The sequence below is a fragment of the Aulonocara stuartgranti genome, assembly GCF_965226115.1.
Source record: "Aulonocara stuartgranti genome assembly, chromosome: 20".
NCBI lineage: Eukaryota > Metazoa > Chordata > Actinopteri > Cichliformes > Cichlidae > Aulonocara > Aulonocara stuartgranti.
In genome coordinates this window covers 23075466-23095087 of record NC_138956.1, presented here as the reverse complement: position 1 = coordinate 23095087, position 19622 = coordinate 23075466, and the positions used below count along the sequence as shown (strand labels likewise).

At 37.5% G+C, this 19622-nt stretch overlaps 1 protein-coding gene and 1 long non-coding RNA gene across 5 annotated transcripts in view; one reads left to right on the top strand and one right to left on the bottom strand.

The window, feature by feature from the left end:
* cacnb3a (calcium channel, voltage-dependent, beta 3a) overlaps positions 1-12925 on the bottom strand; it is a 26398-nt gene extending 13473 nt beyond the window's left edge. For 2 of the 3 annotated variants that reach the window (XM_082517659.1, XM_082517661.1), the window contains exons 1-2: positions 12556-12925; positions 11605-11697 (exon numbers count right to left, since the gene is read on the bottom strand). In XM_082517659.1, coding sequence (XP_082373785.1) covers positions 11605-11697; positions 12556-12636 — 174 coding nt within the window. In that variant the 5' untranslated portion in view covers positions 12637-12925. Of the gene's footprint in view, positions 1-4922; positions 4996-11604; positions 11698-12555 lie in introns of those variants that run through there. The other variant, XM_082517660.1, reaches the window with a different exon arrangement.
* Positions 8214-19622, top strand: LOC309696438. 2 transcript variants are annotated; one of them, XR_014273494.1, is made up of 4 exons: positions 8214-8487; positions 11211-11331; positions 19054-19281; positions 19608-19622. It is a non-coding gene; the product is annotated as an uncharacterized lncRNA (long non-coding RNA). The 2 variants fall into 2 exon arrangements; XR_014273495.1 differs by lacking the exon at positions 8214-8487 and having other exon boundaries at positions 10587-11331.

Sequence of the window (19622 nt, the reverse complement as noted above, 5' to 3'; positions counted from 1 at the left end):
CAGCACCGTCAGAAAAAAGGAGGGTGAGAAAGAACGGGTAGAAACAGACAGCGAGAGGGGGGGGGGGGGGGGGGGGGTGAATACTGTTGACAAGACATACTGAAAAGAGGATGTTTACGAGTGAGTGATGGAGATGCGAGAGGTTTTATGCAACGATAAAGACAGGCTATCTAACGGGAAAGATGAGATTAGGACAGAGTAAAATGCTGTGAAGGACTGGAATGAGACCTACATATCTTTCCTTACTGCAGATACACGAAAAGATGGGAAACAGAGGGAGGTGGAGGTGGTGGTGGTGGAGGGAGGGACCGTGACCACATGAGACAGACGCACACAGATACCGGAGAGAATTGCATACCTGGCTGATTAGCAGGACGGCGCTAGAGTCTGATAAAGACATGAATGTGAATTTTCTCACTCTAACAACGATCCCTGTCTTCACTGGGAATGCTCACAAACACACACAGACATAAAAGCGGAATAAATATGGTGGTGGGCGCAGAGGAAAGGTGTTATGTCAGAGTGCCTTTTAATGATGTTAGAACACAGAGAGCTTTTCGTTAATAACGTTTAGACAGGGGAGCATGCACCTGTGCTGCACACTCACTAACTTACCAACTGTTAAATTCTCCAAAGAGCAGCTTTACCACCAACGTCTTTTAGGTGAAGCTTGGCTGCATTGCAGAGTGTAACAATATAAGAACATCCTTATTGTGTTTTCTAAGGATGTCTTGTTTTTTGTTTCTGTTTTTTTGCTGCTAATGTCCCTGTCTGCAGACTAAATTTAACTCTGTTCCTTCCTACTCTGCTTCTGTGATTATTCTTCACACACTGCAACACTGATGGCCCCAACTCCACAGGGAGGGGCCAACAGGGAAGTGTGTCATCTAACTAGTCGAGTCCTCAGAGGGCCAAGTCATCCTACAGGCTAGGGACCGAACAACAGAGGATTTCCACACTAATTTGATTAGGCGGATTTCACTTATACTGTTCTGTTCTTTTCCCCCCTCCTTCTGATAAGACATGTAGAGATGTCTTTACTACTGGCTCAAGACTAATGAATTTCTTAGCCATGGTAGAGTAACTTTACAGAAGCACAACCCCATTAACAACAAGGAACAACTGATTATTGATTTATGATGTTGATAAATCTTATTAGAAGAAAAATGTGGCTTTTGAGCTGCTAAATACGAGAAGGTGGCATAAACTCAGTTAATCTGATATTAGACATCATGTGTACATGTGTTGTGGTAACAAAGCAGAAGCTTTCTTTGGATTAAATTACATGTGGGTTCGTCCCTATGATGTGAGTCTTTAATATTATGTGTAGTAATTTGAGCTGCCATTAATACAAAAATTGGGTGTATATTTTACGCAAGTACCTCCAAAAATCAGATGTAAAGTTATTGACTGTATTAACCCTATTAAAATTTTATATTTTACCCTTTTTCACCTTCATTGACATAATTTATCACTTGTTTACTTGTTCTCCCAAATTTGATTTCAATGTGAAAATCCAGTCGCTACATGAAGTTTAAGGTTTACAGGCAGCAAAACCTTGGGAAACTCACATGACCTTACCATTGAAAACAAAGACCAGTAAACACAAGCTCCAGCTGAGACTGATGTGAAGGTCTTTAGTTTTGAAGTGACTCTGTAATTAGTATTGGACAAACTGAAAGTTTGATCTCATTAAATGTATAATAGTGTCTCGTCATCCTCTTAAAGTCTGGGAAAAATCCATCCAATAGCTGTTGAGTAAATCCTGGCAATCAGCAGGCTGGCATCCATCCCTGCTGCCATGTGGCTAACACAGCAAAAAACAATGGATACCTGCCCTCTGTTTTGCTGACAATAGTATTTCACAGTATGCCATAGTGGTATTATTACTGCACAAGTGGGCTTTTACACGTTGGCTCATACTTCTGTCAGGAGTGTATACAATACTTAAAAAAAATTTAATTCCATTATTATTTAAAAAATTAAGCAAAAATAAAGCGAAACCACACAAAAAATTTAAAATTATCTCATTTTGCCTCTGTTAACAAAAATGACATTGTGCCTGTTATGTTTTAAAAAAGAATCTGTTGGCCTTGACTAACACGATATCTTTGCCTCACCTGAAAAACTACAAAAAGCAGACACAACCTCTATTTTGATCACAACTCATTTTGAAGCTTCTCTGGTCTCTTTTCTTTATCCTCCATCTGTCCTTCCTGTTCTTGAATATAGTGACAGCTGTTAACAGACTGTTGTGCTACTGTGTAAACTGCTGTTCTTCAGTGTTCATATCATGCATAAAATGATGCCCTGCACATATTTAAAGTGATGTTAAGTGAACAGAATTTGTTAATCAATACTTTAGATATTCTCTAAACATCTCATGTGATGGCAGTTGGTCCTGAAAGCTGTCATGCACGCACATACATAACTTTCCTCCTTAAAAAGAAACTGTGCAATTTAAGAATGTCTGTGTGTTTTTGCGTTTTTTGCAAGGCCACTATTAAACATAAAATCTCAAGTGAGCCCTAGGACCAGGGCTAATGCAAACCGAAGAAGCTGCTAAATAATCAAATTAAAACTTAATTTCAATGTCAAGATCAAGTCGTACATGGTGCCAAACATGTTTTTTAGAACTGTGTCACATTGTAACTCCAGTGTTTTCCCCAGGCTGAGATTTACAGTTTAACAGTTCTCCCTAAACGCCTCACTTGTTAACTCTGACATCATTAGCCATTTCAGGGCTCCAAATGCTCCTTCTGTTCCCAAAAGCAAACAAACACTGAGGCACCAATGAGGCTTAAGAATGGTCCAAATTCTTTCAGCTCTAATAAAATGATGAGTGTAGCTGTTTCAGGTGTTACTGTAAAGTTTAACTTGACAAAAACAGGACGTATGAGTTTAATCTAGCTAGCTGGAATCTAAAGATGATACACCGTGTTCTGACTGAAGGACTGGGCAATAAAGTGATAAAGATAGTTAATGCGAAATAGGTTTTCCGTGATATGAGACATAATTAAAGTCTATAGAACGTCTGTGTTTTGAAGGACAACACAAAAGGCCAATGATAATGAGAATAGTACTGTGCCAAATCAATCAGGTGGCTGGAACAGAGTTGGAGCCACATCAGGTTAGACTGAGGAGTCTAGGAGGCGTGGGCTACCACAGCTGTATACACCAGCACAACAACAGAAAATCAAGCAGTGCCATCCCTGCACAGCTGACAATTTACCTGCACAATGCAAGACTTTACAAGACTCTTTCTCCCGTAACATGCCTTATGACAAAAACGAAGAGACACAGATGTATCACAAATGCAAGCGCCTGTGTTATGGTAACACCTGATGTCAGTAAGTACAGTCAAAAACACAGAACTTTAGCAGCTGATTAATGTAACTGACCCTTGTTACTAACTCCCTGGCCATAAACACACTGAGTGTAGAGAGTGTCACACTTCTCTACTGCATCAGATTTCATCCGATCCGTGTATGAATCTCGCTGCCCACCTCACTGCGACTGTACTGCACTCCCTGGGCTGTAATTTTTTTTCCATTTATTTTTTGCTTTGGAGCATAAGCCAACCACAGTTGAGTGAATATGAGTTTTTTAAATGTTCTCCTTTGTTTACATTTTAGCGTTTCTTACATTTATACTAAGGATATTTAAACAGAATGCTTTGTTTGTTTTTTGTCTTATTTATGTTTTTGTTTCCAAACAATTTAAACCAGTTCGAATCTATACAAATTAAGAGGTTTTATTTAATAGTTTTAGCAGATTTAGATTTCATTTTGAATGAATCTCTATGTATTTATTTGGAATTGACAAATAAAATGTAGTTTTTCATTTTGATTTTATTTTTAAGTAACACTTTAAGCTTTTAACTCGTCAGATTAAAGATATAATATTCTACAGCAGTGGCCCCCATGGACCGGTTTATGTCTGACAAAATTTTCATGGACCAGCCTTTAAGGTGTTGCGGATAAATACAACAAAATAAAAACCAGTACTGGTACCCCCCAAAAAAGAAGATTTATTCATAACACACGGGAAAAGACCCATGGAAACCATGTTAAAGATAAAAACGATAAAAGAAAATAACGGTAAAAACCGATAAAAACCCTGAAAACCATAAATTTCACACCCAAACCTCAACTTTTTTTTTGGGATATTAAGAAAGTAAAAAAATATCACACTGCTTTAGATGTAAACAAAAACCTTAAACTAAACACCAGTCACATTTAGAGGGTAATTTTGGTTGGACTCTTTGTATAATGATATCCTACTTCGTCGCTAGCTACAGAGCTATGGTTAGGCCAATATAAACACATTAGCAAAGGAAGCTCTGGGATGACGGTTAAATGCTCTCAACAGAAGTACATATTGAGGGTCTTGAATTGAAAGAGAAAAATACCATCATATGGCAGGTAGAGCAGGGCGATATGACCAAAAATATTTATCACGATATACATTTGAAAATCTGCGATAACGATATAACTGACGATATAATTGACACTAGACAAAATACTTTACAACTCCTTAATTCATTAGTGCAAAAAAAAAAAAACATCAACGTATTTTCACTTAAACAAGCAGCTTTTTTGAAGTGCATTAAAATTATATAGCTTAGCAAAGTCGTACTGAAACATTTGACAGATTTTCGAGCGACCGTGTACCACATAAAATCGTTTCGAGGTCAGTAAACACAACCAGAATTCATACATAAGGCACACGGGATTATAAGGGGCACTGTCGATTTTCAGAAAAATCAAAGGATTGATTTTAAGTGTGCCGTATTTTCCAAAAAACACGGTAATAACGACGGCCCACTAGCATGCGCTACCAAAAATAGTGCTTTGTTGTGTATCTGACGGATGAAAGCTAAACCAGTGCCACACCACTGAAGTTGCAGCATTTTTACAAACCAATTCTGGTTCATCCGTTTCATTTAACGATCCACTTTCGCTCTTCTCATTCTGCGTCGCTGCCATGTGCGTATGTAAACAAAGGCACTACGCATGCGCATTTTACCCATATTCTATCGCGATATTTCATTTTCCTATCGTTGCCCAACGTGAACGGTATGATATAGCCCAGCCCTAATGGCAGGTATAAGACACAGAAAACAGACAAAACTTTAACCAAGACGATGCCTAAAAGGAGCCTTCTGAGGCTGAAAAGGTCATGATTCTACGTTTCGTGTCTACATTGAGTTTAACAGAAAATCCAAAAATCCAAATGATTTTCAAAGTGTATAGATCAAATACATACAGAGACTCCTTCTTTTATGAGAGAAATAAAATGCAGGGACAGCATGCTAATGCAAATTTCTATGGTTTTATTAAACCATAGGTAGCAGATTATCCAGAGCAGCAGCAAAATACATTATTCAGCATGCTGAAAACCCTTTCCCTCTTTGCAAATATTCTGAGCAAAAACTCCAGCAATCAGGATATCCAGCAACCAAATATCTAATTTCAAAAAGTGTTCGATTAGCTGTGCGGTCGTAATTCAACGTCAGCGAGTTCCACGAGCTACAGAGCTCTCTGAAACACACTGCAATAAATCAGTCTGTGGTTACATCAATATGGAAGGCAAGATCAGGCATACTGCATGTCAAACTGCAAAACTCAGAAGAGGTGTGAAGAGCAGCTGAGGCAATCATAAAGTCAAACAGGTGAACGAATGAGCGAAACAACGAGCATGAAAGAGGAAGACAAAGCAAAAGAGAGACAGGTGAAGCGGCTACAACATGATCCTTTAGAGATGTTAGGAAATCAATAGAAGAAGAAGAATCTAACTGTATTATAAGTCTTTGTACTTACTCAGTTGATGTGGTGATGGTGATGCTGCCAGTCCCTCCCTCTCTATAAACTACATGCTGCGTGCAGACAGACCGCACTATGTCCCATCACCTTACCTCACTACAACCTGCACTGGAGCAGACACCGGCAACACCTTTTTCTATTCTTACCTCATCACATCACAACACAACAACGAGTGCAGCTTTTGCGTCACCTGATCAAACCGCCTCTTTAAATTTACATCACATTCTTACTCATTTCCATTACAGTCCAATTCATCGGAGGAGAAACTGAAGAAACTGCTGTTATTATCATGCACTCCCTGAAGATTTCTCCTCTGGTCTCAAAGCCTCGCGTCCTACATATAACACATACATCCATACTGCTTATTGTATCCTGCTGCAGAAATGAGTCATACTCCACTGCTCCTACATAGACACCCCACCCCTATCACAGACAAGAAACTATCTGCTCTGTTTGTGAATTTTACTCCTTCTGCATAAAACACTTTGTCATATCAGCAATGGGAGCAGGAGGAGGCGGGGTGCCTGTTGTGCGTGCAGGGAGAAGGTAATGATTGAAAAGAAACCAAAAAGGTGCTCGTGTGAACACTGAACCCACACATCACATCGCCCGAGGCCTTCAAAATGAGAGTCATGAATATTTTAAACCGTGCAATATTCTCTGGAAATCTGGAGATTGTCATTAAGCCTCGCGATCTGGATAACTAATGTCCCCTTCTGAAGAAGATGTCTGCTCAGCCCTTTCCCCCCCCTTCATCTTCTTCTTTTTCTCACGCCTCTCAGTTACACTGTTCCTCATTCCTGTTCTGTAAATGAAATCGAGGTATTTTATTTATTTATTTTACAGACCTTTATGCTTGCAGATTATTCACACCTATAAGAAAGGAACATGATGCCTTTACCCCTTAAAACCCTCTAAGTAAATGTAATGTGGAGATTAATGAAGAAGTGGATAATGAACTGCTTCGCTACTTTACCAAATTTTTGCTGCTTCTAGTCTCTCAAATTAAGAAGATGCTGCTTATTTGTATCATAAAAGATAGTAAACGAGCTGTGGGTGAAGGCGAAGCTGTCGATTCACTGGTAACAAAAGTTTGTACAGTCATCTACATCTGTGGGCTGTGGGTAGTGACCAAAAGAACAAGACTGTGGATATAAGGGTGTCTGGTGTCATCTGGTCTATAAAACACTCACAAAACAGTGCAGAAAACCCTAAAGTGATGGAAGTTGCTATAACGTAATACAACACAAAGGGTTTAAAATGCTAAAATTTGGCACCTTTGATTAAAACTAACTCAGTCGGTTAAGGATACTACTGCTTATTATTAGTGTAATAGCTTCAGCTTTACTTTGAGAGATTATCTGACCAACTGACTTTTCAAGGTTATTTTTGTTAAATGTTTTCTCAAAGTGCACGGAGTCAGAGTAAAAATTGATCAGCCAGGAATCAGAATAGTCTGATTTTCAATGTTCTGAGTCTCACATATGACACAAACATTTTTGTCTATGCACAGTGGTGTGAGCAAATAATCACTTGCACACTCACAGTCACAGTAAACTGTGGCGGAACCGCCACAAAAACATTTCTACACTGAAATCACCTTCACCCAGCCGAGCATGGACATTTAAAGAAGCTAACAAAGGGGAAAGTAGCTGAAGCTTAAGCTACCCAGAGCTCAGATCCAGGCGCAAAAACAAACAAACAACAACAAAAATGCAGCAACTGTGTGAAAATGTAACACAATGTGTGAAAAATGTTTTTAATACATCTGTTCTAAAAGTGCAGCAGCCTCGGTATGAGCAGTCACAGGATCAAAGCAGTAATGAGGAAAATTATAGAGACAAGCAAAATGATGTAATGAAAACAATGTAAGCGCCTGACAATTGCTTTGTTAAAGAAATATGTTGCACCTTCTTTTGTTTGGTAAAGTAAAATATGTCAGATAAAGGTGAATGTATATCGTCTTATCTTCAGTTAATTATTTATGCCTCTTTCCAAGAAGCAAAGGTCTTTATTTTCAGTTAGTTAACTTAGTGTACTGGGGGTAGGTGGAAATTTGTAAAGTTTAATAATATATTTTGTTATTAAAATTACATTTTGAACTGATTTTTTTTTTGTAAAGGCTGTCAATTATAGTTTTCAAAAGAAAATTGTAATTGACAAAATCATAAAGAGACAAGTAACTTTAATCTTCATCAGGACAGAAAAACCTAAAGTAAAAAGTTGCCATTCAAATCTAATAAAATAAACTGTTAAAAACTTAATAAACAATAATGTTTAAAGAGCCTTTTTATCTATTTGTTTAATTTACCTCAGTTTACCTGACTTTTTCCAGGCCTGCTACGTTTCCCTTGTAAAGGTCCCTTGTAGGTGGAGTTAATCAGTGTAAGTGGGAGCACCTGGCTGGTCTCCCTGAAACATTTACAACATTTGCTTCTTATTTGGTCTGCTTTAGCCCTGTTAGCTCGGAGTTTATACTAAACAACACCTTCCACTCATCATTCAAACACTCATCCCACTGCTGACACACTGATAATACTGACTAACACACCTCATATTGCCAAGTATGGTGCCGATCTGTTTTAATTAATACAGTTGTGCACTTTTGAAACTGTCCTCCTATTTGTCACAACTTATGAGTTGGACCACGACAATGGATGTGGTAAGCTGGCAAAATAAGTACACTTTCTTACATCTTTACTAACAAGTTTTAGATAAGCTGCAACACTAGTGAAACTGCTGTGTACCTCTATCTCTGCTGCATGAGTGCAAAGGCATGGCTGGCTCATACGTTTCCTGTTTTAGCTGCTGTTTGGCTCTATTGAGACCATCTTTCAAAATTCACACTCAAATTTTTATTCAGGATTTTTTCTGTCTTTGCAATATTTCTGATAAGGGTGCGTTGGTTGTTGGTTGTGATGGTTTATTTTTATTCTTTAGGGAGGGGACGTCGGGAATGGCAGTTAAATTGAAATATAATCTACAAACAACCATCACTGATAATAAATATATCTATGGGTGTATTAGGCAAAGTGCACTAAGGTGAATTATTGTGAAGCGCAAGAACTTGCCTTTGGTATTTTAAGTGTGCTGCTACTGATATATTTATGTTCACAGTAAATAAGATTATGAGCACATGGCTTTTAATGTTAACAGAGTATTTCTACTTCTCCTAAAATAATAACTCAGAATACTTGCTCCACTCCTGTCCCAGATAAGGAAAGTTGGGAGAAGTAGCAGATGATAAACTGTAAATCCTCGTATTTCAAAAATGGGAAGTGGTTACCTAAAGTCCCAATAAAGCCCCAATTCCAAAAATGGTGGAATGCCATGTAAATGTATACAAAAACAGAATACAATGATTTGCAACTCTCATAAATCCTTATTCACGATTGAAGATAGAAAATGGAAATATTTTAAGAAAAATCATTAGCTCCTTTTGAATTTAATTGCAGCAACATGTCTTAAAAACATTGGAGTGGAGGCAGCAAAATGTTAAAAAAGTAAATGGTACTAAAAGAAATGGCTGGAGAAACATTTTGTATCAGGTTTAACCACAAATACATCAGTAATATGACTGGGTATAAAAAGTATGTTAGAGAGGCAGAGTTTCACCAATATGCAAAAAAAAAAAAAAGTGAAACATGTTCTTCAATGTAAAATTTCCAAGACTTTGAGTATATCATAATCTATAATATCAAAAGTAACAGATTTTTGGAGAAATCTCTGTGTGCAAGGGACATCGCTGAAAATCAATACTGAGACCCTGTGATATTCAGTCCTGAACACTTCCAGAAATCGCTGTTTGAACACAGTTCTCTATACTATCTACAAATACAAGTTAAAGTGTGATCATACAGAGATGCAAAAATGGCTTAAAAAGCTTAAAAAGGACTGAAACACAGTGGAAAACTGTTTGGCTGTAATAAATCAAAATTTGAATTTAATTTATTATTTGTGTTTGCTTTGTTTGTTTTTAAATCATATGCTATCATCCAGAATTTTTTTTTTTTTTTTCTTTTTCTTTAAAGACTCAGCAAGACGATGCTTAAAGCATTTAGCACATCATGAACCAAAGAATACAATAACGATAAACCAGTATGGTTGAGCAGCTAGGATCCTCTATCAGACAAAAATGGGTCAACACTTCCCTCCCAAAGGTCCAACAACTGGACTTCTCCGTTCCAAGATCTTTACAGACAGTTAAAAGAAGAGGGGATGCTGTGGTAAACATGGCCCTGTCCCAACTTTGACAGGTCTCGCTGTCACCAATTTCAAAGCGAGCTAGTGTTTTTTGTTTTTTTTGTTTTTTTTCTCAAAATGCTACATTTTCTCAGTTTTACACATTTGATTTGTTTCGTTACACTTCGTTTATTGTAAATAAATGTGGGTTTTATGAGTTTTGCAAATGATTGCATTCTGTGTCATTTATATTGCAGATAGCATCCCAACATTTCTGGAATTGGGTTTTTTGTTTCTGTTAATGCATCTTAAAACCAAATTCCAAAACGGCACATGACAACTAACTTGAAAATACATGGGAGGAGCCGACACATGGTCCATGTGATTCCAACCCTCAATGTTCCACAAAACCGAACAACAGAGCACCTTAACGATATTCAACTTTGCTGTAAGAAGCTTTTTAATTTGATTTCAAAAGAGGGTGCTCCACCTTTTTTTTTTTTTTTTTTTTTTTTTTTGCAAAAACACTTTTCTATGATTAACTCCAGCACATTGCAGATACAAGCTAAACATCTGGTTTTCTCATATCTGCCAAATTTGATAGTTTTGCTGAGTGGCAACGATCTCAAGTGATCTATTACGCTAAATAACCCAATACATCACAATGACTTCATATTTCAGATGATTTGTTCACAAACTGTAACAAGTTTATTTTTCTAAAGTAAAATATTAAAATTTAAAGTAGTAAGTAAAACAAATTTCATGTCATCAGTATACATATATATTCATGTCAGTACATCGTATTGACACGCAAAGACACATTTTTTTTTTTTTAATTTATTTATTTTTTAACTAATTTCTCGGTTTCTGGAACACCATCTATCAGATTAACACAGTTTAAAATAATTCATGTTCCAGTTCAGCTGTTCAATATATAGCCTTTCAACTTAAAGTCAATATGATCATCTGAGAAAATCTTTCCCACCCCTTGCCCATTTCTACAATCCATTCAAAATAGCTATGCAGCAACATCACATGGAGAATCCTTTTGTTTCCAATTACAGATACCTTTTTTCTTAAATAACACTAAAACTCCATCGGAGTCTTCCACACTTGTCTGACCTGAAAACATTAATTAAAAAAATACTGTGCTGTGTTGGGATTTTGGTTGAACCTTTTTCTTTTTTCTTTTCTTTTGTCAAGCACTTTGCTACCCTCTACTGGGCAAAGCAACCTCTGCAACTGAGGGAAAAGCGCTGTGGATGAAGATGCAGAGCAGAAACTGTCACACTGATACGAACAAAATAAGTAGAGAATCATGCAGGTATTTTAACACCCCCATCCCCACCTCCACCAACAGCAAGAACAGCCTATACCTAAAAAAAAAATATGCAAGAGTTGCGTTACTGCCAACCAGACACTTCAGAGACATTGGCTCTGATGACAAATTTCAAGCACCTTATAGCTTTATTCCAACATTTAGAGCACACCATGACCTATATTTTCCACAGAACCTACACCTTTTTCCACCCACTAACAATCAGTGTGCAATAATGGGCCTGCAGTGAGACAATCCAGGCACAAAAGGAGCTTTTACCTGTCGTTTGATGAAGCTGGACGTAGTGTCGGAGGATGTGCTGCCATCTGAGCGTTTGAAGCGGCTCTTGCGCTTAGGCAACTTCCGGGGCAGCTGTGAGGAAGAAAGAGATGCACACGGGTGAAGAGATAAAAAGGGGAATGGGTAGATGGATGGCGATAGATAACGGGATGCAACAACTCTCTAGCAGTAATACTGGCAGCAAGGCTGACTATAATTATTTCAGTGCTTTAGTTACTAATTATTTTGTAGATTTGTATTATTCATACAAAAAATAAATCTACTGCTGGCTTTTAAGGACTGCAAAAGACAAAATGTATGGTCATTAAGTGCAAAATAGCTGCTTTGCACCAAAGCAAGCAGTAACTCTGCCAGAATCACACATATTTCAGGGCTGCCTTTATTCGGCTTCACATGGTGGTTTGATTAATGCAGAGAGCCCCATCAAACTGAGGAGAAAGCCTTTCAGATTCAGGCTACAGGTGAGTCCAGAGTCACGGCCTGCACATTTGCACCAATATCCTGCATGAAAGTCCCATAATGTTACTGGTGTGTGCTGGTTTCCCTGCACTGGAGTGGATGAAGCGTAGCACGGAGGGTAAAAATGCACTGAAATAAATAATAAAGCATCAATGCAAAGGCCTGATCTGCGAGTTGAGATCAAAACAGCAAATGCATCGACACCCAAGGAGGTGTTAAACTGTGTATCTGTGTTTAATAGCCATAATATGAGGATACATGACCGTTCACCGGCTCAAGCATCAATCTGCAGTTTCTGAAAAGGCGGAGGTGAAAAAAAGGGAAAACGGAAAAAAGTAGCTCGCTGCCAAAACGCGACGCCTCAGATTGAACAACAAGTAGCATCTGACACACTAATTACCCATTTTCCTCTTTTCTCGGTGAAGACAGAGTTAGATGCGAGAGAAATGGGAGTAAAGTGAGCGGATTTACCTGGAAATAGTGCGACTGGGAGCCGGTTTCCACGGCAGACAGAGGGTCTACGGGCGATTTGGACATTTTGACTTGCACCATATATTGAGAGCGCAGGGAGGCGGGATGCACATAGACATGGGTTACTGGAGGAAACAAGAGGCATCAGATACAGTGAAGAGAGCGAAGAAGCGGGAGGGGGGGAAACGGACACTAATATCCAAACTCAGCTGACGGGAAGGCTAGCTCATACTCCCGAATAAAAACAAAAAAGTCTGTGGCGGAGAAACGTAAAGGGAGTGGGGGAAAATACAGAAGCTAAAATAAACCGTTAAAGCTGAAGCATCAGCGCACGAGCGAACCGTACAGGTCCGTACTAAGTGTGAGACTCTGCCGGGGGTGTCGGCGTTGATTAAAATGACACAAAAATCAATTCAGACCTGCTTACAGGCAACATTTGGCTTCTTTCTTTTTTAGAAGTGCCTGGCTTCAAACAAACGCCGTGTTCCTTCTCGTCTGTGCATAATATTTGCTTGTCAAAGAAGGATTCAAATAGTTGAAACCGCAGTCAAATAAATGTGGAACCTTCAAAGAGGGCAGCTTTGAAGTCATATTTTAGAGGAGAGGTGGATTTTAGTTGAACGGGTTTGTTTTTCTTTGATCACCTTTGCCTCAGTAAAAGTGGTACTTTCTCACGAGGCATCATTTATAGTGCTTTATTGGTGATTGATAATAATTTATAAATACATTATAGGTCATTTAGGAGCTATTAATCACAGATACCCAGCAGTCTAATAGATTACGTAGTGTGAACTTGGATTATATGAAACCTAGTTAAGATCATTTCAAAATTAATCCATCTGAAATCAGTAGGTTTAGATTAATGCAGGCGTGCAAGCCAGGACTGGCCTGCTAAATGTTCCAGTATGATCGACTAAGATGAGATAAGATAAGATAACCCCTTATTGTCATTGCACAGTCATACCTAGTACAATAGTACAACGAAATTGGAAACTGTCCCACGTCGACACTAGGCACAACTAAACACAACACAACACAACACACCTTTGCAACGTGTAAAAACTGAGGCTAGACTTTGCATTGCAATTTGCACCAGGAAGCGCTGTGGTGCAAGTAATGTCTAGTAATGAGAGTTTTGTCATAAATTTAGGTCACTTTTGCAGCTTTCTTCTTTTAAAACCTTCTATACCACACTCAAGATTGACGCTGATGTGTGTCTTTAGGTTAGATAGTTAAGATAATAGTATCTCTTTGTTATGACAGTAAAAGACATATTGGTGAAATTGCACATGATCGGGTTGATTTAATAAGGTTACAAATCCTGTCAAATTATCTGTAGTACAAAGAGTAGGCCTGTCTGTGTGCAACAATACAGTGCACATTACTAATGCTGAGATGTGTTCAGTGTAAGATTTCTAACTGACCAAAAAAAACCCCAAAAAAAACAAACAAAAAACCTGAGGGTTACTTTTGTCATAGGATAGTATTCTGTTGATCAGACAAAAGACCTGGGCTGTAGTTTCAGTAGGTCAGGCAGGTCTTGGCAGTACCTCAAGACCTCAATATGAAAAAGGGGATGGGAAGCAGCCAGTTGGGCAAGTAATAGATCAGGGCAGGGGTGGTGGAAACCTGCTCCAGCAGTATGGTTCGTGTGCAACGGCAAGGTCTGTGTACACAATGCAAACCAAAAGTGCTCTATTGCTTTTGTCAATGCTAGAGAGAAGTCACGACAGCACATGGACCCAGCAGTGGGTCTTCTTGCAGCAACCTGGGACTGGCAGAAAGTTGACCTGGGGAGACACCATAACCTTGACAAACCTCAGACCTGATATGGTGCTAATATCAGACTCACTGAGGCAGTTGGTGGTCCTGCTAGAATTGACCATTCCCTGAGAAGACCAGATGGAAGAGGCTTCTTGCCAAGTAGAAGAAGCTTACAGGTGAAGCAAGGCATGGAAGACCCATTGTACCTCACTGTACTAGCCCATGAAATTGCTCAGGATCAAGGGACTGAACATCATTAATGCACCCGAGAAGACATCAAGATGGCTGTGGACCAAAAGGGGAGATCTGCAGATGACTTAAGCCACCTAGACACAAGCTGGAGACTGATCACCCGTGGCTAGGTTGCCTGGGTACTGGTGTCTGATGTTGAAAGACCTGAAACACCTGATGACGCTGGGTTTGGTTGCACTGTGGGTTGTTTGTTAAAACAAGCACTCTCATCACTACCTTTTGTCCCCAAAATAATTAAAAATGTTATTTACTGTTATTTGTTATTAATGTTGCTGTTTTGTCGAGCAGTCTTTAGGGTTTCCATGCAGAAGTGCTTTTTGAGCTGCACATTTCTCATTCAACTCAAATAATTGAGAAACATGTATATAAGAGAATTTAGTAATTTGAGAATCACTTTCCACCACTTTCATATTGTACAAAAATCTGCACAACTTTTTTTTTTCTTGGTAGTGATTTGCAGTTTTCCATTTTTGACATTCTTCTTTCTTTCGCCCTTTACCCCCAGTACAGGCCATGAACAAGACACCTCCAGAGTTTTCCCTCTGGGGAGAAAACACTCTTCCTAAAGCTAACACTACACATAAACTACACATTTCCTATCAACCATAATAAGAAATAAAAGTGAAAATATAAAATTGAAAGGATAAGTGAGAAATTAAGTGCTATGATATCCCAGGATAATCAATATTTTATGGTATCTTAGATGGGAAAGGGTGGAACATAAAATTGAAAGTTGAAATAACAAATTGATTTCCCTTGGACTGAGTGTCAAAGTATGATTTTTGCCATTACACCTTTTAATCTTTAGTGTAAAATTACTTCCAATGCATTCGTAGATAAAGTGTAAAAAGAAACTGCAGCAGTGAGACCTCTCAACAGCAAACTGCAGCAGCAACAATTTCATAACCAATGAAAACAAACTGAAATTTTACCCTTACAAGGACATGTATATTCTGAAAACTGAACCACAGTAGATGATGAATAGCCTGACCTGTCTTAAGAAAAAAAAAAAGTTTAGTTTTAACAAAATGTGTCAGTTTTTCCACATTTGGTCAGTCAGCTGTCATTACAAAAACAAAACAAACGTTTCTACAGTAACTACAAGTCACTCCTTATTTTAACCACCTTACTTTGGTGTGGTATAGCAGAAAATGGGAAATGAATTTGTCAGTAAGAAAGTGATGTAAGTGATCGTGATTCAAATCTCCGGCTTGGATAAACAACCACTTTCATAGCACGACACCATTCTTCATGACTTCCTTTCCATTCTCCACCACGCTCCCTAGAGTAAATACAGTGAAAACTACAGAAACCATGCACACCCACCTTGTCTACATTACAAAGTCATCCTGTTTGGCTGGATTGGGCTTTTTTTTTTTTTTTTTAGTCAGTTTTCAGGTCTGTGGGTCATATGTTTGATACCCCTGGGTTAAATCTTTTATTTCTCAATAGTTAAAAGTGTGCAAATATAAAGTGATCAGATGGCCAGCAACTGAATTATGTGTGTTGACTGTAAGTTATGCTTCCAATAGTTTGCCTGCTTTTAAGACCACAGTATGTCAAGAGTTGGTCTGCTTTGCTGTTATCATTTCACATTGAGGATGTTAAAAGACAAGGACTATAAGCTGTAAAAAGCCCATTACAGCTCTATAGCTAGTTGAGTTACAGGCAATTTTTAACCTTTTTGTAAATTCAGTAAAGTCATAAATACCCAAAAAGTGACACATCCATGGTGTTTTAATTTGTGATATAGTCAAATTTTATTCAAATTAGTTACCATCCTGTAGCTGTTTTGTCTGCCCGATGGCTTTTTTAAGATGCATGCATGCATGCAGATCCAGTTTCTCTTCCTGTTGTTAAATGTGGACCTAAATATGAACAAGACCTTTAGAAGGCAAGATGTTTAGTTAGCCACACTTAGCAACAATCAGCTGTCTGTGTATCCTGTGACACCAGCTGGCAGTTTGCTATTCAAACTCAGAAAACCAAAGATCCTAAAGCTAAATCTAAACAATAACATAGCTTTAACAACACCAAGCTTTGACTTGAATTATTTAAGCACTTTAAAAACTACAGGTGAACTTTGAATGGCTTTTATTGACCAGTTTGAGCTATAAGAGGCCAGGATTACGGCTTTCTTTATGCTGACATAACAATTCAGTGTGTCAATATGTTTATGCTAATTTGGTTAAAATGACAGGAATATGTTCCATGCGATAAAAATTTTAAGTGCAATATTAAACATAATAAATTCTGACATGGACACAAGTTGTACCACCAAGTCTCTGATGATTTTATAACTAATCGATTTTACCACAAAAAACCCTTAACTAACATCTTTTAAAAATTTGGAGTTCATTTATTTTTGTTATCTAGCATTCGTTTCATGTGTTGTCTCTTTAGGACAGTAACGTATTAGATTATGTCTATTATATCGCAGTTACTGGCATAACTTTAAAAGATGGTTGTGGGACTTGGCGTGAAGTACATCTGTGTTCTGGGCACTCAAGTTCAAGTTTACAGCTTAAATACCAGTGTTAATTTAAGCTTGTCCACTGTAACCTGCTAATTTCTGTTTGTTTAAGGCTCAGTTTTATGAGTTGTCAGCCTTTGTAAACACCACTGTAGTGTCCTGTCTGATTTAGTTTAGGCACTGACGATAAATCAGGAGGCACTGCTTAGAAACCAAACCCTGTTCATCTCCAAGAAATGACTGTGATTACAGAGTTTACAGGAGCTGTTGGATTTTACTGTAAACTTATATTATTTTGGTTGTTTTTAATTAAATCAGAAGCAAGTGGAAACTATATACAGAACAAACATTGTTTAAAAGCTGATTCCATTTGATTTTTACAGAGAAAGCTGTGAGAGAACTAATTATATTGTTTTGAATGCATCTATGTACTGCGTTTAGCAGGTTGTATTCTTCCAAAGAAGGCATCAACCCTCTGAGGTCCACATGTAAGTTGGAATAGGTGACAATCCTAACCTTAACTTTAACTCTAAACCTAATCCAAATATATAACTCTTTATATAACTTTTTTTTATTTTGTATAAATTATTCATTAAAGTACAATTGGGGGGAAAAAAGAGAAAATAATCAATATAACTGCGCCACATCAAGAACTACTACTCTGTTTAATTTCTAAAAACAAGAAGAAATATGTTACAAGAACAAAATATTTTAACTAAGAGAGTTTTAAATATATATAGAAAAAATTGTAGTATTAGAAAAATGTTTGCGTGATCTTTTTTTTTTTTTTCTAAGAAAAAAAGGTCAATGCATCATACATACATGCATCATATATACCCAATTAGGGTAAATCAATATAATAAATATTAATTAGCACAACAAATGTAAGCAAGAGTAAATAATTCAGTATTAATCAAAATACACTAGCGAAATAAATGTTCAGTTTTAAAATAAGAATAAGTTATTCAAAAAAAGTTTAACTCCTTCGTCTTTGTTGTGGATTACAAAGACGAAGAAGAAAATATCTCTTCCTCACAATCTTTCAGATCTTTACATATCAAGCATAAATGAGGCTTGTGTGTAGTAATAATAAATTGAGCTTGCCATACAATTATAATGTGAATAGAGCTGCTACAGGTCTTATAGCTTAATTACATAAAGAAATATGCTATTTACCATGTGTAAAATCATGAAATAACATACTGTTAAGATTTTTGTTTTTTGTTTTTTTTAATCATCTAAGAGTCTTTTTTTTTTTTTTTTTTTTTTTTGGGGGGGGTCCCCCATTCTGAAAACAAACCATTGGTTTTGAGTCATTACACAAAAAATCTGTGGATGTCTCTGACCTGACCCTCTCACATTTAGCTGTATTTGTTTGGTACTTTTAGAACTTTGCCATATTTAATGAAGCTATGCAAATCTGTAATGAGTCTTTTTTACTAGCTATACATATTTTCAGAGTAACAGGCCCTGGGGTACATGGAGCATCTACATTTTGTTCTTTTTTTAACTTTAACATTTTTCCAGCATGTTTGAGCTCTTATAACTTTGTAACGCAGGTGATAGGCATGTTACATTTTTACAGCTGAAAAATACATTTAAGCTCTGTTAAAAGCTGGAACTAGTCCGACTTTTCAATGTAAAGCCATTGGTCTAACAAAGAGTAAAAGAAACAAGCATTGGCACCCAGGATGTTTGATCTGTTTTCTCATATTTCACTTGAAAAAAATACCTCAATAAATACATTTTGGGTAAACTTTAAAGGTTGTCATGTTGTGTAGGTCTTATAGCTTATGGCTCTGAAACAGAAGAACAATCACATTTTCTATATAAAAATTCAGACAGTTAAGTCCTGAAGAGATCTTTCGAAATCCTTGCAATGTGAGCACACAGAAGGGATTGCAGAGATCAAATTAACACAATACTGCTTTTCGCTGTATGTCTGTCTCCATAAATTAAAAGATAATAAATACAATTACTACACTGGTTAATTCTTTACTCTCTCACAGATCACAGCAGGTGTTTGACCTGCCCGGCTTGCTGCAGACTTCACCTCTAGAGGGCGTGCCGATTGAAAGCGGGAATGAGAGTGGTGTGAGCAGCAGCGGCGCGCCTCGGCGGAGCGGAGCTGCGCCAAGCAGCCAAAGTTAGACAGCATTACGCCGGAAATTAGAGGATTTTCATGTCAAAATAAAAGCCGAAAACGCCACAATTGGAACGTGCGAGGACCACAAGAAGTGAATAAGCTGATGCAATAGTTGAGATTTAATGGAATAAAACAAGATAGGCGTGAAGAACAAACCTTCATACTCATTTTAGTCAATGTTCTTTAGCTGCTGTCAAGGTCTTTTTTTTTTCTTTTCTTTTTTTATTACTGGATCACTAGATTAAATGAACACCCAGATAAGAAGCTATGCATTAAATATTTATATAAATGAATGTAGTTCTTTTAGTTATTCATCAACTTAATCATTAGAAAACTGGGTGTTGCAAAAATATTGTTTAACTTGCTGCTAAAACTTGTTTTAGTTTGTAAAAGAAGGCCTGTTGTTCTCATCCACAGAAATCCTTACATGCG